The sequence below is a fragment of the Budorcas taxicolor genome, chromosome 23 (assembly GCF_023091745.1).
Source record: "Budorcas taxicolor isolate Tak-1 chromosome 23, Takin1.1, whole genome shotgun sequence".
NCBI lineage: Eukaryota > Metazoa > Chordata > Mammalia > Artiodactyla > Bovidae > Budorcas > Budorcas taxicolor.
In genome coordinates this window covers 17,922,746-17,948,319 of record NC_068932.1, presented here as the reverse complement: position 1 = coordinate 17,948,319, position 25,574 = coordinate 17,922,746, and the positions used below count along the sequence as shown (strand labels likewise).

Here is a 25,574-nt window from a genome sequence, read left to right as displayed (position 1 = left end):
ATCATCTGTATATTCAAGGTTTTATTTAGGAAGGTTGGGAGACAAAATATAAGCAAACATATATACATTTTCACACATGTATACTCAACTTAGGTACTTAACACTATCTCAATGTTTATTCAGTGTTTATCCCTAGTTTTGTCACTCCTCTTGCTTCCAATATACAATCCACTTCACCTATACTGATTCGACTTCCTTTGGAAAACTCTACATTGTAAGCTCCCTGCAACTAATTCTCCTCATTTTAGAGTTTGCTGTACATCACCCAGAATTGCTATCTTCTTAAAGCCCAAATCTGATCCTGTCACTTTTTCTGCATAAAATTTCAGTCAACTTCCCACTGCTCAGTCCATTCTCCTTTAGCACCTTCTCCCCGTGGGCTGTGTTATCCCTAACTCTACTCTCACAGTTTGTCTCTCTTTCCTAAATAGCATTTATGTAGCACGGTAGCTGACATGGCTACATCTTCCACTAGACTGTAGATCTTCCTACAGGTCCAGGACTTTGGCCTTTTTAACATGGTGGTTTCGCTGCCTACAAACAGGGGCTTAGCTCATCTCAGGCACAAGTGATGAATAAGCTAACGGAATAAATTACTATGTAGTGAAAATAGTTTTCCTAAGACCTTTTTCAAAGGCCATTTTCCTTCTTTCCTTTTTCAGAGAAACTAAAAAGGGAAGAGGAAATATTTTGACAATCAGAAAGGAAAAGAAAAAGTTTTCAAAGAAAATGAGTTCAAATCTAATTGATGAGGCAGGGAATGGAAGGAATTTTGAATGCCAGACAGCAAGAGGATAGGCTCCTACCTGTAGGCATGCAGGAGATTGCTAGTACCAAAAGGAGAAAAAAAAAAAAAAGGTGGAAAGGTATGGTTTACATAATGGCTTTCAGAAGAATTAGACTTTCTGACTGAAGCCAAGGACAATAAATAAATGACTCAATACACACGTTCTAGTTTGGATGTGTATGGTAACACGTAAGATTCAACAAAACAGTATTTATGTGCATTATGCTATGTTCTCTGACTGGCTTTTCTTCTTTTTAATGTATTTTTAAAGTGTTTATAACTCCCTGATCTCATAATTTACTAGTAAGCTATAACCAGTTGATTAAAGTTTGAAAAGCTGGTTTACACAGACTCACCAATTCCTAGCCCCTCCCAAGAGTCTGCTATCCTGATTTTCTTCTTAGTCCATTTCTATCTAGCTAAAATTACACTACTAGGTTATCCTGGGGAAAACATCTCAAGTCATTTTAACAGACACTGAAATGAACACTTCTAAACTGTGCTAGCTATGATCTGTTTGAAATGCAGAGAACTCCCATTCACTAAGAGTGTAATTAGAATCTCACTGAAAAGGCAGTGTAGTCCCCAAATTCTTTTACAGGAAAACTAAAGGTCTGATGATTAAACACACAAGCACACACACATCTCCACCATCCCACCTAGCTCTTACACTGTGTTTTTCAAACCACCATCATGAAAAATCTACAAATTCCAAGCACGTAAAATTTCAACCATGAAAAAAAAAAAAAAAAAAAAAATGGAAAGGAAGATAAATTCTACGTAACTTTATACTTTTTAAACATCTACTTTCCAAACAACTTTTATTCCACTTAATCTTTGAAAAGAAACAAAAAATTATTGATAGTTTGATAACATTCCTCTGAAATAGGACGAAGCAATCAGAAAAGCAGCATTTCGTGTTTCAACTGCAGTTCTACCATTTCTATGTCTCTGATTTAAGTTAAAACAAGATGGCCGAACAATGCCCTGGTCTAATACAAACTTACCTGCCTCACATTCAAAGTTTTAATTAATGTAAACAACGTCCTCCACAATTTTCAAACTGATTTTCTCTTTTTACCCCTCACACTAAATTAACCCCTACCAGGTGATCTCTCTAACGCTCGTTTATTGAGCGCTTGCAAAGAGCCTGGCATAGTGCTAAGTATTGTACATACAGAATTTTATTTCAGCCTCAAAGCAAATCTCTGAGGTGGGTGGTATAAACCCCTATTACTCAGACGAAAACTGAGGTTCAGAAAGGCTCAGAAACTTTTCAAGACCATGTTCTGGCAAAGTACAAAGGCTAAGCCAGGCTCATCAGATTCTCTCTCTTAAACTTGAGGTGGTCTCCACTCTGCTATGCTCTACCTACTCCTCAAGATTCACCTCGTCCATCACAGAGTCAATAATGCTAATTTCTATTTAACAAAGAAGTTTTAAATACCTCACATTTCTTTACTGGCAATTTCATAACACAGATTAAACTCTCTTCCTAAAAAGCAATGTAATTTATTTATTCAACAATGAATAGCTGATTTAATTAGTTAAAAGTGAATCTAAAAGGAAATTATAAAATCCTTCACTTTAATTCTAGGTTAAGGGTGCCAAAATGGTATAAATGTAAGTATAATGGTTTGCAATCATATTAAGGGCAACTCATTACATGTTAGGAGAGCGGGCAAGTCCCCCAAAGACCCCAAGTTCCATGTTTTTCTTTAAAAATAAGAGATTAGGGTGGAACCAACAGTGTTTAATCAGTGGGTTAATAAAATACCTCCTGTGGTCACAGCAATGTGAATATACACAACACTACTAAATTATACGCTTAAAAATGGTTAAAACTAACTTTATGTCTTTTGACAGAATTAGAAAAAAAAAAAAGATTTGCTGAATAAATGAACTTAAAAATGCAACACCTCCCCAAAAAAACCTGTGTTACAATTTGAAAATATGTAACATGTTCGTCTCACTCTTATAAACTGATTCAAGCATCTGTACTGTTAAAAGACTGATTTTGATTGAGACAAATTATATCCAATGAGCCCCAGAACTCTTTGTGCTCTAACATTCAAAGCAGAACTAGCCTGCACACAATAGAAACAAAAATTATGAACATATCAATACTTTAAAATTAATCAGAATAAAAAGTAACTGCTTAATTTTTGCAAAAAGATCATCACATTCATACAGTTCATAACAAAAATGTAACAAAACAGGCTTATTTTAAATGAAAGTCATCTAAAATGATATTCAGACCTATTCTTTTTTCTTTTTGAAAATGCTGCAAACGCAAAGATAAGACCTAAGGTTTACAAGACCCTAGTATTAAATAAAGGGTTGCTACTGTATTATTCAATATTTGAACAGATACAATTGGTGTATCTGTCTCACATTCAATTGCAGTTTTAATAGGCACAGAGTTTTAAATAGGGCCTAAAAGGCATTCAGGACAGCATTCTCAACTTTACAGATGTAAAAGCAAGTGATCTTTCTAGTATACCAAGTTGCAAGAATTTATATTACCAAATAATTCCATATCACTCCATACTGCTGATCAAATAAAACTGGCAAGAACACTACAATTAACATTTTAAAACTACCAGTCGACAACAACATGCCTATAAAGATTTCATACCTATAGATTTTAATACACTTTAGCTTACTTTCCAAGCTGAACTCTAACCAAACTATGACTTAAACCACTCATTACATATTCATGTATCTTTTACAATGTTTCCAGGGGACTTCCCCGGTGGCCCAGTGGTTAAGACTCCGAGCTCCCAATGCAGGGGGCGAGGGTTCGATCCCTGGTTGTGGAACTAAGATTCCACGTTCCATGTGCCCGATAAGTAAGTAAATAAAGTATTTTTTGAAAAAAGATAAACAAAATAAAAAATGTTTTGAGAACAGTTCTTTTCCACTAACCTCTGAAAACAAGCCTGTCTACTCTAGTTACAAACACAGCTTGATACCAACACTACCACTTCTCCCTAAACAGCAAAACATCCAACTTATAAGGTGAATATGATGAATAAAATTCTGTGTTAAATGTTTACCACTTAGAAGCAAATAATGACTAAGTGATAATCGAGTATAAGAACAGCTATCTCTTATGTGACTTTATACATTGCTAAGAAAAGGATTTTCACTCATTTCAGCTACAAAATCTAACATCTTATGACTTGGGTTATGTTTTTACATTTGAATACACATGTCTGGGGAGAGAAATTCATAGTCCTTGAGGAAAAAATACCTCCACAACTCAGAAAGCAGAGACCATTTTGCACTCCATTTCCCTTACGTGATTTCTGATTCCTAAGAGTTCTTGAATTAATTCGAAAGTATCAGCAAAATCAGAGGAGAAAATTTTGCGTTAGATGAAATAAGTCCTTTTTAAAAATCAGGTCATAATTGAAGAGCTATCAACATGAAGATAGGATCACTAGGATAAGTTCATTGATGAGATGCCAGATTAAAATCCTACCACAACTGACCTGGTCACCAGTTAAAAATGGATAATGACAAGAAACATGTAGGTACAGTTTTGTACAAAGAAATAATACTTAGGTTTTCAGAAAAGCATTCTATAGACACATGACATAATTGAGTAAGGGGACCAAGTGAAGCCAACGAACAAGCCTGTAGTGCCAGCAAAGTTTCCAATTTTATAAACATCAAGCCAAAAGGTAGGAAAGTGCTAGTGAGGCAGCCAAAGAAATGAGACAAAAAAAATATTAACTAAAAGATAACCTAGACCAACAATAACATTATTAAAAAATAGAAAATGCCATTAGAAGTGACTGAAAATCACTTCAACCAGCTTATACAACATGAATATCACAAGCTTGAAAAAGCAGCTTTCTAAAACATTTGGTGTACCATTTCTATCTTTATCACTATAATTCAGCTGTTCTTTAACCATCTGACAATGGAAATCATTCTGTAATAAAAAAACTTCTAAATATCCCTGGTTTCTAAAACCACAATGTAAATGTTGAACAACTACATGCTGATAAAAGAAAATACCAGCATTCTCCCAAGAATCAGAACTGCTAAAATAACCTTAATTGACTGACAGTGCTTTCATATTTATGCCTCTAGAAAAGAGCAAACAAAAATGAGTAAATCATTATTCTTGGTAATTCCAGATTAGAGTTTTACTGTAAGAAAATTATGAAAAATTAAGTTCAGCAAGCAGGTATTATGAAAATTATTAATAACAGTTAGTGAATAATCCAATTCAGAGAACTGAGATAGGGGAGTATCAAATTAGTAAAGACAGTTACAAGGCAGTACCGAATCCAAATATTGAAGCAGCAATTTCTGGTTATCTAAGAGATTTCATGGAAATAAATTATCACCAAGGGGAAAAAAAAAAATACAACCTTTGGTTACCACGTGCATTTATAGTGCACCTCGAAATCTTACCCCCTTTGTGGATTTTTTTTTAAAGAGTATTATACCCTTAAGAAGTAGAAACCAAGCTTTTAAAACAGTTTTCACAACAAAATTTATTAGAAGAATAGTGGTTTTGAAAAGTCTAGCATCCAGTGAGAACTACCATACACAACATTACAGCTGGGAATGTTTCTCCAAAATGTCATGGTCAAATAATACAATGGAACCATTAACTCTTACACATGCACGAAAGAACTAGCGCGTCTGACATACAATGCAAAAAAAAAAGGGGGGGGGACCACATGGATTAAAATTTTAAGTACTCATCACATACATTAAGACACAGCTTATTTTAGTCCAGTCAAAAATCAGAACTGCATTAAAAAAATTTAATGTAGTGCAATCAAACCAAAGAACTTAATTTGTGATCATAAGTGCTCTACTACATAAACATTGATCATAGCAAGGAACAAAAAGTTCAAATCACACCGTACAAAAAAATCTGTAAATAAATATAAACTACAGTACAAGAGAAATATTAAATTATACAATTCCGTCAAACTGTAAACAGTATATTGAAATGAGGTCCATAAGAGTAAAGGGGGTTCCTGTTTTGTTGCATGACACTCAAACTTCTAGAAATCTGAAAGATGCCGTTTTCTGTATCTTCAAAGGTTATAGGTTTTATATGTGGAGAATGCCTTTTAGATGTAAGATATCAAATATTAAAGCAGAGGAATAATCTGTTTTGTTAACCACAGATAGTACTGCAGAAAACAAAGGTAGTTTTAAAGAATAAACATCTCTAGCAGACAAGTCTTAACATTAGAAGATGCAAAGGGCTAAAGCTGGAATTAGAACTTCACATCAGAAACTTGTCATTGAGGGCTTCTAGGCTACAAAATATACTGACAAAATTGTCTGCTGATATGTAGTCCTAGACCTCTGCTAATTTTTTGACATTTACATACTCATGTTACAACACCAACTTTGGCAGAATCACTACTAATAAACTCAGAGCACTCCTGGCCCAACGGTTCCATCACAGTGGCCAGTGCACAGAATTCTCTAAAGACATTGCATAAACTAGAATGTAGAGGTCAGACACCCAAGGACCAGTGCTTGAATTTAGTAGTAGTATGGTGAAGAAGCAAGAGCCACACTGAGGAAGGACTGCATCTGTCATATTTTACAGAAGCAGCAAGGAATGTCATTTAATTGTGCTGGCTATTAGTGGCATTTAAAAATAGATAGTTTAACTGTGTATACGTGTGTTGCATGTGCTGGCTATACATTTATGCAGTTTTGTTTCTTTAAATACACTGTTAACAGGAACCCCCATATTATCTGCTCAGTAGTAATAACTGAATATATAGAATGCCACTATAAGAGTGTGAGGCACCGTGTGCTGGAGAGTTCTATGCAGCTTTAAAATCTGTTTGGCTGAGTTATACCTGGATACCTGAACTGAGTTTTTTAAGTTGACATTCATCAAGGATGTGCTACCAGCACGTCAAAATAAAAGCAAAACAGAAAAATACAAGTCACTGTTAGGTTTAAGAATAGCATCAAAGTACCTGAATTGAGTGAGAATAGTGTGTAAACTGTCCCTGAGGGTTTTTAAACAGTGTGTACAAGTTGGATTCCTAAGAACATTAGCTTTATTTAACAGTGTGGACTGATAAAATACCAATGTCTGACAGTTTAAAGTGGAGGTTATAAAGAATTATATGCAAACACTCCAAATGTATAGTTTATACATTTCTTCTCAAAGCAGCAATAAGCTGCTGTAAAGTATACATCCCATCAGAACAAGCAACATGTGGGAGTCAGATAAAGGTTTCTATCTTAGTCTGGTTTTCTGACAGCACAGCGTATCAATATCCAATGACTATATCTTTCCTAGATCAGAATGTAACTAATTTCGACTAGCAATATAGGATTAGACTTTTAATCAAACACTTTGCTATTACATACTAAAATTCCTTAAACTTACTAATGCTGGTATACTAACCTAGTTAATTATCCCCCCCTCATTTTAGAAATATACCCTTCCACAACTTAAAAACATTAAGATCCATTTTCAGTCCTCTGATGTAAAAAGCATGTCAGTGAATTAATATTAAAAATTTACACAGTAAAAAGGCTTGAATTTCAGCCAAAGATTCTAAATACTGCTCATTCCCTGAAGACTTAAAGGGAGAGAGAATCCCTACCCATTTTCCTAGTGATTTATTTTTCTAAAACTGTCTGACACAATTTTTCATTTTGGGGAATTTCCCCCTCACCTCCTCTCAAATTCCAAATTCTCAGCCTGAAATGCTTAATGAAATGGGGAAAATGAGGCAATCACTTGGAATTGCTTGAAAGGTACAAAATGTTATTGTCTTTTTAAAAATCTTTAAGACAAGAATTATTTATATAAATGTGATCTGATCCCATAATATGTAGTATGTTTTATATTTTTAAATAATCACCCTAAAACTTACAGTACCTAAGACTCTGAAGATAAATTAAGACTTTAGTGTTGTAACAGAAAAAGTGCTGAATTATCCCTTTTCTAGTACTTTAAACATTTCAGACAAGTGCTTTCCTAAGTGACGGTAAAGTTCACCATATACCCTTCCACCAAGCAGGAAAAAAAGTCACCTGGATTGAAAGAAAAGACTTTTAGGAGTGTAGCACCGAGTAGTTACCAAATAACAGATGTTATTCAGCTCCTTCCGAGGGGGTGAAATAGTCCAGGTTGAAATTCTATTTGGCGACTGTATGTTAAAGATCCCTGCTCCACCGTGTCAGTGTCCTGTGTTCAACCCTCCCACCCCCCACCCCGCCCCCTTACACACTATCCACTGAGAATCTAATCTCTAAAGAGATTATTTTAAGATTTATGTTTTCAGGACATACCTGAGAAAGGGTGCAATTATGCAGAACAAGGAACCCAAGACTGCACTAATACTGGTTACAGGTTCATAAATTCTTTCCCAAGACAAATCTAAAAAGTCTAAGAGGTATGGATCTTAAAATATGTCTTACTGCTTTAGATTTTTTTGGTATGTGTGTAGGGTCATTTCCAGTGTTGAAAACACCATCTTGAACCTGCTCAGTGACAGTTCAAGATGGGGTAAAGAGTTTATTTTCATATTCAAACAATAAAGATTAAATATTATGATTATAATATTTGCTACATCCAATAAATCTACGATTAACTAAAAGTGCTTGCTTTTCAGCTTTTGATATAGCTCTACGTGAACTGGAAACCTTAAAATTACCCCCCCAATAGTTGCAGAATTAACTCAAATTTTGTTATCTGTCAAGCCAACATTACTTTGTCTTGATTCTCACTTCTCAAATAATCTGAAAGATTTTTCTGACTATCAAATGAAGGCGGCCCAGCTGCACCATGTGCTCTATCCCGCAACTCAGCTTTAGTTAGTTGCAGGGCGGAATCCCTCCTTCAACTCCACTTACTTCCCCTACCCTACTTCCCAACTCCCTCTTCCAATCTCCTTCATAGGGCACACAGCTACAGGGCCAATGTCTGCTTCGTTAAAAAGCAACTGCGAGTTTATCTGGGAATGAGAGACAGAGAATATGAAAAGAATTTCCTCTATTTTCCCTTCAGTCACCGTGTTCACAAATCCTACTCAAGTCTCAAGGACAGAATGTATCCAGAAAAAAACTAAGACAACTTTGGAGGTCTGCATTCCTTGTACCACAATTATACTTTTTTCCTTTTCAGTAGTGCTTGAAAGCAATTAGATTAAAAAAAAAAAATCCTTATATAGCTTAATCAAGTTTCCAAATGGGCTGTTTGGTTAAAGCCATTAAGTTTAATAACACTGGCCTGACCATAGTATTAATGAAGACCTAATTATAATGGAAAGTAACAAGGAAAAGAATCTTTGATATCTTCATGAAGGTCAAAATTTAACCTATAACTTTTAATGTCTCCTATAAAAGACTAAGTAGAGCAATTCAGTCTATTGCCATATTCCATCACCAACGACAGCAACCTGAATACATAGAGAAGGGTGGTTCACATAAAAACAAACTCTGGCATTTAGTTAAAGAAAGAATAATTACAAAAGAAAGATGTGTAGTTTCAAAACTAAATCTACAGAGATAACAGCTCTTAGAAAATGACACTGAGCTGTCATATCAGCTGTAAGTACTCAAAATAATTTCAGGTTCTGACACTGGGCTGACTCAATAATTTGTTTTATAAAAATAACTGACTGAATCCAAGCGTCACTATTATGGGTCAATGAAATATAAAGAGTCACAAAGGCTTAGCCAAGCCTCGCACCATGTGCTTCCTTGGGGCAGGGGGAGAACACACAGCTCACTAGCAGCGCCAAGCTTGCTACGTACTGCCTAATGACAAAAGGCAGTTATGGTATGAGCCTTTGCAGGTAGTCATTTTTAGTCTAATTTAGAGTTCTCTCCAGAAAATTGGGAACTAAACTTCTCATTGTGCCTTACTATTTTACTATCTGATCCCATATAGCTCATCTTATAAATAGCTCAGGTAAAATGCTGGGGAATGGAAATGCCAATTGATTGAGGTAATGGTTTATATAAGATAACCAGAGTTCTAAAAGCACTTCAATATTGTAAAGTAAAAGTGTACCAAATAAAGCTAATATACACTTTACACTTGTTGAGCTTGCTCACCAGAACTGAACAGTAATTAACTTCACATAAGGACCCCTATTATCACACAAAGCCTTACTCACATCCAAGATCTGCTGCAGCAAAGGTTTGTCAAGCAACATCTAAACTTCAGAGTAACAACAAACTTAACATTAAAAAGTATTATACACAAATATAAATTATTTTTCCTGAAAGAGAGACCTTGTCCTTCATGGTATCTGGGGAACAGAAAAAAGCGTATAGCTCATCACGAACACAGTTCAGTCACTTGTAAGCCTTCTGAACAAGTGATAAATACATTACTGTCAAGCTTGATGACTCTGTTTCAGAACTGAGAATGCTAATGATAAAAATACCAGCTAGAAATCCTTCCACAGAATTAGTGTTTTTTGACTTTATAGTGCCATAGCTTATCTACTCTATATCTATGTTTTCTCATAAAAAATGTAGGAATTGATTTTAAATACACTCTCTCTTTCTAACATTAGTTTGAATAACATACAGTTGAAGTAATGTCATCATCTGCCTACTGGAAAATGAAAGGAGAAAAGGCTTTTGTGACAAAGATAGTTGTGAACTATACTTTCCCATACCATAAAAATGGTCAACTGTTGTTTGGGCCATGCAAAACTCTGATTAGCAGAAATTAAGCATGCGAATGGACCAATCGCTATTACACATTTATGAGGATGTCCCCAAACTAGAATATCTACACTGAAAGTGCCAATACAGAATAGTGGCAAATCAAGAGGGAAATCAAATATTACGGGATCACTGCGGCACCAAGACTGATAGCCAGCCATGTGATGAGCCACATCCAAGGAACACATGGTATAATGGAACTCTGAACACAAAATTTAACATTAAAAGTGCACCTGAATATTACAAACTAACTTTACAAAACCTACAATAAGGTAAAATATATATCTTTTGAAATATTCAGCAGCTTTCTGTATTTTTTTTAAAGTTTTTTTTTTTTTGAGAGGCTCATGAAATTTAAAAGGGACCACTATCTAATTTCAACCATGCTTCACAAAACAATAATGGCTATTTTATATTGCAGTTACCAATGTAATGCAATTAGTGCTTTAAAATAATCTACACTCAAAAAGAAAAAGAGAGACCAACCGACCTTTGGAGGAAATATGCTTATTCAAAAGCTTCTTGGAAAAGAAAATTTACCTGAATATCAAGTCATGACTGATCTCAAGTGTAATGTTTAAAAGCTTCACAGACATGAATATTACAATCTTCAGGTCTCAGGACTTTTAATCTGAGAAAGTTTAGAGTTTGGTTTGTTTTTTAAATTCACTTTCTAACCAAAACAAATAATAGAAGTACTCAAATTTTCACTATTTACAACTCTCAGCCTACAATCTGAAATGACACAATACAAGTTCTCTTATTTAAACTGCAGCATTAAAGGGTAGGCACACCATTCTTCTGCTGCTCGATTGTCATCCACTGAAACACACATAGAAAATATTTATGTTAGTAAAATGATCACTCCATTACACTACAATGACAAAATTTACATAACTCAACTCATACGTCACTTTAGAGACTACCACATGGGATTAAAACCTCTCTGAACAGTAAAACTCTACAAAAGTTGAACTTTTAGGGCCAGATTTTTTAATGGGCCTTATTGATGCCTTTCTGAGGGGATTAAAAAGAAGCACAAATTAATTGCTCAAAGGACCTTTTTGCAGCAATGCTGGGCTATAGAATGCCCCCAAACATCATGCAAAAAGGCACCATGGTTACAATTAATTGTGTGTGACAAATCGAGTGTGGAACAAAGGAGGCGTTCCTTCATAAGCTTAGTCCTTTGCTTTTAGCAAAACTTCTACTACTTCCTTCAACTGCAGATGAAAACCATACATTTCAGTAAGTATTTTTATTGCAACTTCCAGCTAGGCTAGAAAATACCGCAGAGTCATACACTGCACCGAACCCAAACTGCTTTTTCTGCTGAGAAGACTAGCAAACTAAGAGGAAACAGGCTCAGTCATCCACTGATCAAACTGCTACACATAATAACCAAACCAAAAGAGGAACCCAAGCCCAGGCTATGCCAAGAATGTGTGTATTTTAATAACAGCAATGGTGTGCCTAACCTTTGAACACACAGGCTGCCAAGGAAAAACTATCGTTAACCTAATTAACTGCTCCAAAGTGTCCAGGCAAGAATTTATGCCTTGGGAATATCTGGACCTACTCCTCAAACTGTTAGTATCCATCAGAAATCATTAATCTCAACTTAACGCTCCCAGTTTGATTTTATTTCACCAAAAAAAAAATCCAATGTTTTTTTGGGGTTTGTTTTTGGTTAAGCATTTAGAAGGGCCTGATCACCTTTTTCAGTAGGTAAGAATATAGGGTCATGTATGGTAGATTTTATTTTGAAGAAAGAGTATTTTTAATTTGGTCATGATGCAGAAATAAATTTCATGGGCTTTATTTACCTCTTATTCTTGCAAAAGAAATTGTAGAAAATAAATGTCACAAGCCTTATCAGTGTGATTTTAAAAGCCCATCTCAAAAAAAAAAAAAGCTTAGATGTTCTTTAAGGAGTGCTTATACAGAACATAATCTGAAAGGTCCTGTGCTAACAGTGTGCTAAACAACCATAAAAATCGGCTAAATAGCAGAAAAGTTGAGAAAGGGATAGTATGTAGGATGCCAAAAAAAGTCAAAACAACAAATTAAATTAAAAACTAAAAATCCCTGCCCGCCTTCTACTAGTATTTGAATTAGTTAAAAAAGAATTGCTAAGGAGCTTGATTTCTGATTGAATTATTGTTAGAACTGAAATGCAACCTAAATCACATTAGGTTACTTTGGGGTTGTGTTTTTTTCTCTCACCACAAACACAGATTCTTCACTTGTGTGGATATTTGAGCAGATTACCGAGGCTGTAAAATCTAGATACCACTTTCGCATTATTATAATTACTCACACACATTTCCCCCTTATTTCTCCCATCCCCCCAACAAACAGATCTTAAAAATTTTTAAATAGTTGCTGCAACTGACATTCAGTCATTAGTTAGCACATGATCAAATCTGTAAAAAGATTTAAGAATACAAAGAAACTCAGTTTGCTAAAATGAGGCATCCTCTATTGTTTCCTGTAATGTACCCTGACTGCTCCTGAGTAAGAACGGAGCTCGTCCTCCATGAGATAAGGCTATATCCTCACTTGTTGGGTGAGACCAAATTCTACCCTTAGAAAATCCCAAATGAAATTACAGCAAAGGTAGTGTCACAACGTAATCAACCCAAGCGTTTCTGAAGGTAGTGTGTGCACATTGTCCACCTCCTTCCCCTCTGGGTGAGCACTAAACAGATTGCTAATTTGTTAAGTAAATTTAGCAGTGAGAAGGGAAACCATAAAAATGTTAATTGAGCCAAAGAATTATTTATCAGTGAACAGTCAAATTTCTTAAATTCAAAGGTTCATTGTCCTTAGTTTCTTTAGTTTAACCCTTAAATGAGTTGAATCTCTGAAGAAAAAAATGTGAATAATTTTATAAGATGGCTTTCCAATTTGCAGTGATAAAGCTCCCAAAACGACAGGTGGTTTCTAAAAGGGGGCTTTTTTCTTTTCTTTTTAAATAAAGGCAAATATAACTTAAGGAAAAAAAAGAAAGAAACGCATGCAGGCTCTACAGGCAAGGAGTCCACTTCCATGTATCTGTTCTCTGTGAGGTAACTCAATTCTCTTTTGTAGAGAAACATGCAAAAAGGCCAAACAATATCTCGAGCCATACTGCACATGAAAAATTTAAAATATGCAACATTCAGAATGCACCTTTCATCTCTGTACACACAGGTCAATGCAAAGTCTGCAAAGAAACAAGTGTCACAGTAAATGAAGTTAGGTGCAGCAATGACAGCTGAACAATGCAGTAGTGCTCACCCAGTTTGTACAGTAATTGGCACTCTACAGTATTCCTACTCATTTTTTGATTCATTTGCACTTTGTGCTGCCTCTCCCTGGGGATCTAATTCAATCTTTACAGAAACATCTGGCCCCTCCGACCTCATTAACTTCATCTTTTTCTTTGGAGGGTTTTTCAAAGTGCCCAGCCTCTCCTTTACTTTGTACTCCAGTGTACTGTGGGGAATCCCATAAATACTCTGAGCTTTGGAAACACTCATTTTTCCACTCATAACCACTGAGATTGCTTCCTCCAGTATCTCACTGTTGTACTGTCTGTAACGCCCTCTTTTCTTCCGAGGCTGCTTGGAGCCAGGATCTCCTTCTTGATCCGATGTGGGATATGGCTGTCCAGAGGTAGACTGCTCAGCATCTGAGCCCCAAGAATCGGGTCCAGCATCTAACATGCTTTTTCTATTTTGTTTTGGAAGAATAGCCCTTAATTTTTTACTAAGCGCGCTCTCCGTTTGTGAACCCATTACCAAAGAGCTATAGCTGTACTGATCACCAGTGCGAGATTCCCAAGAAAGATCCATTCCTCGAACTTGTGGTATCTTTAAATCTACAGGAGATGAATGGCTCACATCCTTTTTCCCATCTTGTTTTGCTTGAAGTGCCATTTTTGGAAAGGCAGAGTTTTCTGCAAGAAAAGGAAGGTCACTGATGTTGTTGAGTGCACCATTTCCCCTGAACTTCATACGGCTGAGGTTGAACTCATAATGTGGTTTTGCCCAAGAGGCTTCCCTGGATAATATTAAGTGCTGTCCATGATTCTGCAATCCAGACGGCCCAAGGCTGGCAGCTGTGGACAATTGGTTTCTGCTCAGTAGTTCTTCACTAATCTGCAGGGATCGAGCCAGTGGAACTCTGAGTGATGTGGAGTGTCCAAAGCCTTCCCTGGTTCCATCCTGAAAGCTTCTTGGAGGTACCCCATCACCACTCCGAAGTCCGTCTGGGCGGTACTGGCTGGGTCTCCCAGGTCGCCTAATTGGATGGAAGGAAACTGATGTGAGCAGGACTTGCACAGGTAGGGAGGGATGGGTGAGGGGACCACTCCTTTATTAGAACGCCTTGCTTGGGTAACATCACTTTGTGTTATTTATTTATTTTCTCTAAAATTTAAAAAAAAAAAGGTCTCAGCAGTTAGTTTTAAACTTGTTCACAAAAAACAAAAACAAAAGCAAAAAACAAAAAAAGAAAAAGAAAAAAAAAAACCAGGAGCTTTTGGGCAAAGAAAAATTAAACCTGTCAGCTAGTCTCTGGTTGGGTTCACAAATATTCGGAGAAAAAGTTTCGCGCAACTGTCTGAAAATAGCACCTTAATTACTAATTACAAAGTAATCATCAAGTCTCCATACTACAAAGAATTGTGTTACCAATGTGACGTTACCACTAAACAAGTACAGTAATAAAAGAGTAAGCCAAATTATTTATTTTAATGCAACATATTCAACATTCATGACAACCAGCTATAAAACTTGAACAATTTACATTGGTGGAACCCACAGATAACTGCTCATTTATTCCCACAAACAAGTTGATGTTCTTATCAAAAATCAGGTAACTCCAAATGACATTTCTTATTTTGCTTGGGAAAAAAAAAATATGGCTACCAGCCCCATGGTGGGGGGAAACCCCAAACCAAAACAATGAAATTTTTACCCATCAAATTATAACTTACCACATTTCTTCATTTAAAACACTATTTGTTGCAGATACATGAATACCACTCATTTTTTCCATTTGAAATAATCCAAGTTTTAAAGAAACTGTCCTTTATTTTCCCAAAAACTTTTTTCCTTAAGTTCTATTCAAAGTAATTATTGTCAGAGTTACAGAAACAATTTTTTAGCATTTTCTTAGTTGAAGGAAACCTTCTTCTTAAAATACCAAGCATTAATCTTCAAATTTTAAGTGGGTAACTTTCAAATAATGCTTAAAAAAAATTAACTACTGACATAAAGTTAATTCATAAGGTTTTCATTTTTACAGTAGAGAAGGATTTATCAGTGATAAAACTGGTAACTGCTAAGGCATGCCCAAGGGGAGTAATTACATTAACTAGGCACAAAAGCAGAACTTTGCAGAAATAATGGTAAATCAGATTATGTTTTCCGAAAGTCTACAGGGACTCTGCTGTTAGCAGTAAATAATATAGTAGGGATGACAATTCAACTAAAAGGTGGGCAGTACTGTTGGTGCTTTCGTCTTCCAGAAAACTCTACCACAATGAGTGCATTTACTTTCCATTCAGAGGGACAAACACAGCAATTTCAACCATACAGTACACAGATCTGGTGGCCAAGTTTAAAGAAAATCTTATACAAGGGATGTATTTATGCAAACAGCACTTAGGCTTCTACACGTGTCCTTATTTACACAACTCAAGTTTTCTGATATATAAATGGAACCAAATGATTTGGGACCATGATGACTTACATATATATACAGTAATGAACTATAGTGAAAAAAGGGCTTAAGAAAAAAATGATTAGTAAACTATGCAAAATGAATTAAATTAATGTTACTTTTAGACTGAATAAAGGAGGAGAGAAGATGATGGAATTGTAGAGAAAATAAAGGGAGCTTTTCAGAAGTCAGTAAAGGAATCCTTCAATGTGAAGGTAATTAAGAGTAAGTTGCAACAGGTTAGTCCCTTTAGTGCCTACTTACTCCTTCGATATCTAAGCATCTTCCCCATGTCGACATTCTAGGAGTTAAATAAACCTAAATAATTAACTATGTTTCATATCTAGATGAAGCTCATTTTTGGTCAGAACACAGTTTTATGAAATGCCTTCCCAATATGGCATCTAAGCATCTTCATTAATATATGACTTTTAAAAATGGCTACTATGTACACATACAGAGAGAACTAGATAATTCTTACACTATAAAATTGGGTGATTAGAAAATCCTCTTTAGTCTGGTAATAGTTCTCAAAACTGATCATGTAATACTGTCTTGGAAGCATAAGATGGTTATCTATCAACACCGACAACCAGTCTTATCTAATCAAAAACAAAAAATACACACAATTATTTTCTGAACTGCCACACAAGAGTTAAAACTGCAGTTCAAGTCAATAAACCAAACCAAACCAAACCAAGCAAGGAAAAAACGAATAGCCCCTATACTCCGTTAGCAATACCAAGTTAAAGATTGGAACCCAATTTTCATTCAACAACTTCAGCATACAAAACACTGCCTTTACATGTGAACTCTGGAATTATTTAGGTTGGGTTCATATTCCTCAACACTCAACAACAAAAAACCCAAAGACATTCTTGCCATATTCCTAATTCTTTACTATTTGTACTAAACGGGCAAAATTGACTATACTTGCCAATTCTAGATTTCACAGATTGTGCCTTTACTTGATCGACAGACTAAAAGTAATTTTACTAACGGTCCACCTATAAGTGTTAGTCGCTTAGTTGTGTCCGACTCTTTGTGACCCCATGGACTGTAACCCACCACAGGAGTGTTACTCTAATGGACTGTTTCAAAGCAGACAAGGGAGACTGACATCAATCTTTGATAAACTGTCCCCTATAAGACTGTGGAAGGCCACAAATATTTTCCCTTACCCGTTCCCTTGAGTACTGGAGCAGCCTGGAGAATGGCTCAGGGAAGTGCTGCCAGCACACGGACTTTTCTTAGTGGACAGATCAAGTACACCGTCTGCAGAGACACAAAGAAACACCTGAGAATATTAAAAACTGGGAGCAATGTGAACTGAATAGGCTAAAAGTGTCAAAGCAGTAGGCTTACTCAACTAAACAGATAAAACTAGCCATACGTTTTCAGTTACAAAACCAATTCATTAATAGAATCAGGATATTTTTTCTCCCAAAGAGACATAAGCTTATCAAAGTCTGTTGTATCTACTATCTCCAAGGGTTAAATATTTTATTAATAGGACAAAAGAAAAGTTAGAGCATAACACTAAAGATGTTAAGATACAGTGAGATATTAGAAACAGCAGTTTACATCATATGAGGCTCCGTGATGGAACTATGACATGCCATTTTTTAAATTACCTTGATCTAAGTATATGAGATTAATGAGATAACGTCATACAAATTATAAAACCAAATTTCTCAAGAGCTAAGGCTACCTGAAGTATCAGGGGTACATAAAAGTTAGATTTAGAAAAATTTAAATGCAAAACTCATTTAAAAAACAAATTTATATGGTTATAGTAGACATATACTGTATAAGATAATATGCAAGATGAATCAGTTGTTAACTGTTTATAATTTGCACATATTCAAATTACTATTTGGGACATATCTGCAAAAGTCTGTATATTTGGATTCAAGCTTTTGGGGAAAATCAGCAGAGATTCAAAATTTACTTGCTCATATTTACAAAGGCAAGGTTTTTCAATTAATAAGCTACTATAAATTGATGGCAAAGTTTAAGAAAAGAAAGAAGAATAACACGGCCTTGATACTGATGGGAGCCTTGGGGGAATAATCATTTTTCTTTTACTATAAAAATCACAAATTCATGTTATTAGAACATAAAATAGAAGACTTTAACTCTATCCAAAAGCCATTTTTTCCCCTGTAGACATGTCTAGAAAAGAAAACTCATAGTCTGGATAACTTTTAAGGCTGCTGTTCTGTTCAGAACTGGAATACTCAATGCCTCTGATTTTCAGTTGGTAGGCAGAGAGGCCTGCTATCTGGCTATATTAAAGACCATGCCAATACAGAACTCTCTCGGGACTTGTGTCTGAGGACACTGTAACTCCCTATGTCAAGTAACTCCCTATTTCACTGCAACTCAGTTTATAAACCAAAAAAAGCCCACAACTCATACAAAGTAAGGACACCGTGTTGTCTCTCAGAGCCACTAATATTTCTAAAAACATAAACTGAAATCTTATAGAACCAAGTATTCCATTAGAGATCTAATCCAATTAGATTCCTAACAAGAAAATGCACTACTTAAAATATTTCCAACCAAAGACAGTATTATTTTCATAGTCTAATCATATTATAGGCAACATACTTCAAATCTACCACTGAAAAATTGTGATTTAAGTTGAAAATACATTAAAATTCGTTAGGAAAAATAATTTTAGAAAGGTTTCATTTGAAGTTGATGTACTATAATCCTATCATCTAGTGCAAATTTCTCCTGCTGTCAACACAACATACCTTTCAAGTATAACAGTTGCTATAAGAAGTTAAATCAGACTAATGTGTATCTTTGTATGTTAATCTCCATTATTAATATTTTAGACACAACCTCTATGCCATCATTCTCCTAGTGTAAACCTGAAGTTTGAAATGCAACGTTTAGAGTAAATAGACTGTTAATGAAAACTACCAATCTGTGGTAAAGAAAATTCTCTATAAAATGGAAAAGAATAACTTTATAAACAACATGGTAACCAAAGGAGGTCTAGAAGGTCTCCTGCTAGGAAATTTTAGAGATTTTGACTGCTGTTCACTCACAGAAAGAGAAAGAAGGCAAAGGAAAGCTATTCAAAAAAATATTCTTTAATAAGCAACTAAAGCCAGCCCATTATATGTCATTACTTCATAAACTACTTAAAACGAGCAAAATAAAGTTCTTTCAAAGAGATTCCTACATGAATTAAACTTACTTTGAAAAATAAATCTATTTCTCACCATTAAATTCACACTTTTATGAGACATCTATGGCAATAAAATCTCAGTAATACAGGTATCACTAATTTATAACTTGTAGCGGTTCAAACAGTGGCCAAGTTGAAATGCTTACTTCATCTTTGTGAAAGTAAAGGTAAAATGAGATCACAAAGCAACAAAGATATACTTAAGAGAGTACCTTTCCAAAGACTCAAGAAATAGCTGCTCTGCAAAACTGATACCCTCTCAATCTCTTAATTGGCACCCTCACCAACAGACTACCTTTTGAAAATATTCTAACTAGTTCATAACACAATGTATGTATGTGTATTTATAAAATACTGAATATATTTTAACAACCCAAAGTGTTTCTACTATCTTCTCAATATTTCTAATCCCCTGAGTTTTTTAAAAATGCAAGTAATATATATTTTTGCCTCATGATCTCACATGCAGAGTTTAACTCCTACCTAACAAGATGTATTTATTTCTCGGGTAGGTGCTAATCCTAAACATTGATGGAAAGGGGGGAAAGTTAATTTTTCAAAAGGATTTTAAAAACAATGGATATGATAATGCTTTGTAAAGTATGCAATACTTATATAAATATCAAGTAACAATATAACCACCTAACGTTCCCAGGTGGTACATCAATCATGACTATGAACTACTGATGGGTAAGGTAGCCACTTCTTCTCTATCACTGCAGAGTCCAGAATAATTTAAAAATCACATTAGTGATGCTCTACATGCCAATACCTTTTTTTCTCCCCAAACTAGAAGTATTCTATTGGACAGAGGAGATCTTGACATCAAACCGTACCTTGTTCGCTAGGTTCTGACTGAGACTTTCTGACAGTAAGGTCCAGAGGTGAGTCTTGGTCAGCCATGAGAAGCTTGCTGAGCACAGGGTTCTGAGCAGTTGCAGCCGTGGGAGAGGTGGTGACTGGAGATGCTTTCGGCAGGCTTTGGTTCTTTGTGCTATTGGGCTGGCTGGGGTCCTGAGTAGAGCTATTTTTTGAGGTATATTCAGCAGCAAATTGTTGGATCATTCGCTGCATGATCTCACGGGCCACTAGGGGAATATTGGGGTCGGAGACCCAGGGACTGTCTGTAAACAAAGATTTATTTACTTTTAAAGTGGGACAATGTACTAAAAAGAGACAGCTTTCAAGCAAACAAAATTTCATTTTATTTTTCTTTCTTAAAATGCAATATCCTAAAAATAGTATTCCCTCAGAGCTATATTTTTAATCTGCAGGCTTATAAAAGTTGATTTTTAAAAATAAACTTTTAATAAAATTATTTCTACATACCACCCCCCGCCCCCGAATATGAAGTCAAATAAAGGGATAACAAATAGTATATCATATGGGTAAGAATCACTTACCTGATACAGAAATCCCAAAACCCCTTTTTAATGAAATGATTACTCCCCTCTTTACCACCTATCGATCACATCTGGTACTTAAGATTCATGATAGGCCAGGGCAACAGATGTCACATTTTAATACTCATCACAACCACTTAGAGGGTTTGTAAAAAGAGATTGCTGGGTCCTTTCTCCAGAGTTACTGATTTAGCAGTTCTAGATGTTGCTGGTCTGGGGACTACACTTCTAGAATCTCTAGGCTAGGAGTTTAAATGTCAAACGTCAAAACTTTAAGACCAAGTTACTTTCAGTAAGTTCTTTATGCTCTACCAACCACTGAACACAATAGAAAAGGAAGTAATAAACATCTAAGTTATCAATTTCTAATCAATGTTAATTTTAAAATAAAGACCATATGAATTCACTAACTTATAAAACCTTCAGGACTGGAAGGGACCCTGAAAGTAAAATAAAAGGGAAAACATTTTGCATAAATATATTATCATCACGTCTCTGTCACTAACACACTATCAGGGAGATTAAACGTTGTTTGAGAAAAGCAGAGTTAATGTCTGTTTACTCCTGTACTCTCAGCACCTAACCTTGGTGCGAAGTATGCATTTGTATTTAGTTGACTAATAAATGGATCAATATCAAATCAGTCAACAAACAGTTCTTAAAAAAAAAAGCAACAAATTCGATAACTGTGATCTAAAGAGTAAATGGCCTGTTCAATTTTGTACAGATGGCTAGTGATAGACCCTTGATTAAAATGTTCCACCCATATTTTATACTTCCTTCCTACACTTCCTAGGCTTTAGAAGATGGGTCTCAGAAAACCTGAGTTTCCTTACTCTTTTAAAGATTAACCACAGAAGGTCAGTTACTTTACCTATAGTATTTTGGAGCTGTAAGGAACCTTGATTAGTCAGAAAAACTGACTAATTGCTATTAATTTATCACTAAAATCTAAAAACCAAACACATCATTAAAATCAAACAGGACTCCCAAGAACAAATTTTTTTCCTGAAGGACAATATTCAGTATCAGAAGACAGTCATATCCTAAAGTCAGAATATTTAATTCTCTGGAGTTTAATACAGTTTGTTCTATCAATAATAACATTTCTGTTCTACTATAAAGTATTTTCAATCTTAAGTTTCCTCTCTATAAAAAAGACTATGGGTATGCTAGATGGTTAAAGAATAAACATATTCAACTAGGTCATTAAGGTTCAGAAGTTACTACCATCACTGACAGTGGTTCCTTAAATGCTCTAATGACCATTTTAGCCATGTATTGCTTTTTTCAACCTCTACTCTGGGTTTTCTTATTAGAATTTCTTATGAAGCAGAAAGTCATTTGACTTTTTTTCCTTCCATAACATAAAATCCTCTGAATGTATATAATTTTAAGTTTTAATATGTTACTATATCTTTTTATCCTCTGAAAAGCTGGAGAATAATACATGAAGAAGAAAGCTTCCAAACAGGAAGCAAAATGAATTTATGAGATATCTCTATGTTTAACTAGATTAATAAATATTAAACAGACTTGCAAAGAGTCAAAGATTTTAGGATGAAAACCATAAATTGCTACTTTTGATCTTTAAATGTCTGTAGCATATTCTGCCTCTCTGTTGAAGAACTACTATAATCATGAAACAGTTCTTAAAAAAAATCATGAAACAGTTCATGATTATGATCAAAGATCATTTCCTGCTATGTCTCTTGAAAATTTTTCATTCTTTAATTTACTTAAAACACAACATCTATAAACCTAGCCACCCTCAGGGAAACATGCACAACTGAGTCAAATAAAAACAACATATCAGGTCAAAGTTAAAACCACAGAAAAGCACGCGAATGCTACATCATAGCCACCTGTTATGTTTTTAAAATGCAAATCTAACTTTTAGGAAACTGTTAAATTTTCTAAGACAAGTGACAAAGCCAGATGAAAAGAAATGATTATGACAGCTGTACTGTCCTTAAATTGGAATTTATTATATAGAGTCCATACCACAAAAACCTACTTTTATTTAAACTAATGTTCCTACCTAGCTACAGATAACCTGTTCATACTCAATTATTTAAACAATTTGTAATACTCTGGAAACAAATAACTAAATCCAAATATCTTATTTATTAAAAACAAAATATTCGCCTTAGATTAAATTGCCTGTTATATCTCTGGAACATTTTTTGGTATCAATTTTAAGCCTACAAATGCCCATTTTTGAGACACTCCCAAGAGGATTAATAAAAAATCTAAAAGTAACAATATTAATACATAAAGGGGAAACTTCCAACTGCAAAGCAGTATTTCTTTTTCTAAGCATCATATGCCAGTATACAGACAAATATACAAACAATTTTACAATTTCAGAGGATTCTCATCTCTCAAGACCTATTCCAAGGTAAGAATTCCTCCTCTAAAGGGTATGTACCCCTAAATTTAATTTTTGGGTAAAAACACAAAAACTTTAACCTACATTATTCCTATACAACAAAGGGATGGGATTAGTAGAGAAGCAGGCTAGAAATCTCTTCAAGAATCTGCTTGTGATTAACCTCACTAACTCCCCCTAAGCAGAGAGGAAAGTGGTTGGTTCCTCCATGTAAATTAGGAAGAGGAGTTCCTCTTTTCAGTTAATGACGTTTCCTACAGCATTAGACCCATGTACACTTCCTAAAGGAGAGGATCAGCAGAGAAGCTGGAAAGATATTTTATTTAGTTAATAAACTCACAACTGATATATCAGTCATTTATACTTTAAATGTGAGTTACTTTAATAAAACACTCAAATGTTTATAAACCTAATGTTTTGAACATAGCTTTGGAATCAGGGTATTTTATGGAAATGAAATGGTGAGCATGGAGGCCTTGGTTGGGAGCTCGAGGTCAGAGGGTACTAGAGGATATTAAAGGAAGTGAGGATGTAGTAAAAGGTTTAATTTTATCTGGAGATCTGATGGAAAAAAAAAGGGAAAAAGTGCCTCTGAAAACAAAACCCTTCTGTACTCCTTAATTTCGTATGTCACTTTACTTCACACTCCCTTTTGAAAATATCGATCACATTAAACAGAAGCTCAGCTAGTCTCCAAGTGTATGTAACCAACCCGTTGGAATCTGCACTTATCAGACTTATAACTACTGTATAGACAAACATTACCCTTCAGATTTTGGAAAAGAGAAGGCTACTTTCAAAGGAATGAGAGGTGTAAACCAGAACATATGGAGAAATATTAAAGAAAATAGAATCATTGAGTCTGCTGAAGATTAAATAAAAAAAAACTTTAGAGCCTATCATAGTAATCACCATTGTGGAACTAGAGACATGGCAGGAACTAGAGACATGGCATAAATAAGGAAAACAAATTCATTTAGAAAGAATTTCTTTAATTTTAATACTTAAATTTTGTAGTAAAACAAGGTTGTATCAAGGAGAAAAGAAAGTTTGCAGATCTAATTTTAAGATAAAACTTTTTCCTCCAAATGAAATTTCAATGAGGAATTATTAAAATTCTATACAGTTTTATGGTTATCAGTGACTAAAATAGTGACTTCTTTTTTTTTTTTGGCCATATTGTGAGCTTGTGGGATTCTTAGTTCTCTGACTAGGGAATGAACCTGGGCCATGGCAATGGAAGCCTGGAATCCTAACCACTAGACTATCAAGGAACTCCCAACAGTGACTGTTTAGCTAAGAAAATTTGTCTAACAAATACAGAACTACTGAGACCTTACAATTTTCACACATTCATAATAATTTTAAGAATTATTTAACTAAATCTTACACGGCACCATCACTGCACAGCTAAAAGGAGGGAGAGGGTTGCATTACCCATTCCAATTTACCTTGACCAAAGGAATATAGAAAATTATAAAGTATACTATCAATAAAGAAAAATGTGTTTAAAATTAACTCTTTTAAAAACGGACATTGAAATTAAGGAGACTAAGATAAGACAAGCAGATACTAAATGTCATTCTTCACTGGAACCAACCTTTTCTACAAAAGACTGCATTGAGGAACTCTTCTGCTTGTCTCTCGAATCGAATGATTTTTGCTTGCTCTTGTTTAAGCAGAGCTTCTTGCCCAGCTCCCGAAGCTGGCTCATCCAGACCGACTAAGTGTCCCTGCAAAAATATTTGACGAAATGTTTGCACAAAAATCCTTCCCCATTCAATATCAAAAGCAGAGATCCAAAATCAAAGACAAATGTTAATAACAGATAAATCAGTTTAATACAATTAAAATATTTTAGAACTTCAAGTCAGGATAGTATTTATCGCCACAAAAGTATAAAAGCAAAATGAATATAAAAGATTATTCGGGGTGTTTTCTGATTATGAATTTTGCTTAATTTTGTAGGTTAACTCTAATTAAACTCTAATTACCAAAAGGAAAATTTCTTTGAGCATTCAAATGCATTGGTTCTTGTTACATTTATAGCAACAGTTTACAGACAACCCAACTCACACAAAAAGGTATCTAACTCACACGAAAAGGTATCTTAAACACCAAATCTCATTTGAGAATCATGTTCGCCCTACCAGCATAACCTGTTTTCTCCAGACACAAAACACTTTTTTTAAGGGCCATTACGAGAGAAACTCAAAAATAAGGTATTTGACTTCATAATTCTGTCCCTAGAGTACTATTTTACAAATGGTAGCTTTCAAATCTTTAGGGGGCCGTGAAATTAATGGGTCAAAACTAGCACTAGGAAAAAAAATTGAAAAATAGAATGCATTGTATTAAAAGAGTTAAACACTTCGC

General features: G+C 34.9%; 1 protein-coding gene across 1 annotated transcript in view; it reads right to left on the bottom strand.

Moving 5' to 3' along the window:
• LCOR (ligand dependent nuclear receptor corepressor) overlaps window positions 1-25,574 on the bottom strand; it is a 61,043-nt gene that overhangs the window by 12,323 nt on the left and 23,146 nt on the right. Inside the window, exons 2-4 of the mRNA XM_052661070.1 lie at window positions 24,799-24,931; window positions 20,240-20,527; window positions 17,380-17,473 (exon numbers count right to left, since the gene is read on the bottom strand). Coding sequence (XP_052517030.1) covers window positions 17,380-17,473; window positions 20,240-20,477 — 332 coding nt within the window. The 5' untranslated portion in view covers window positions 20,478-20,527; window positions 24,799-24,931. The remainder of the gene's footprint in view (window positions 1-17,379; window positions 17,474-20,239; window positions 20,528-24,798; window positions 24,932-25,574) is intronic.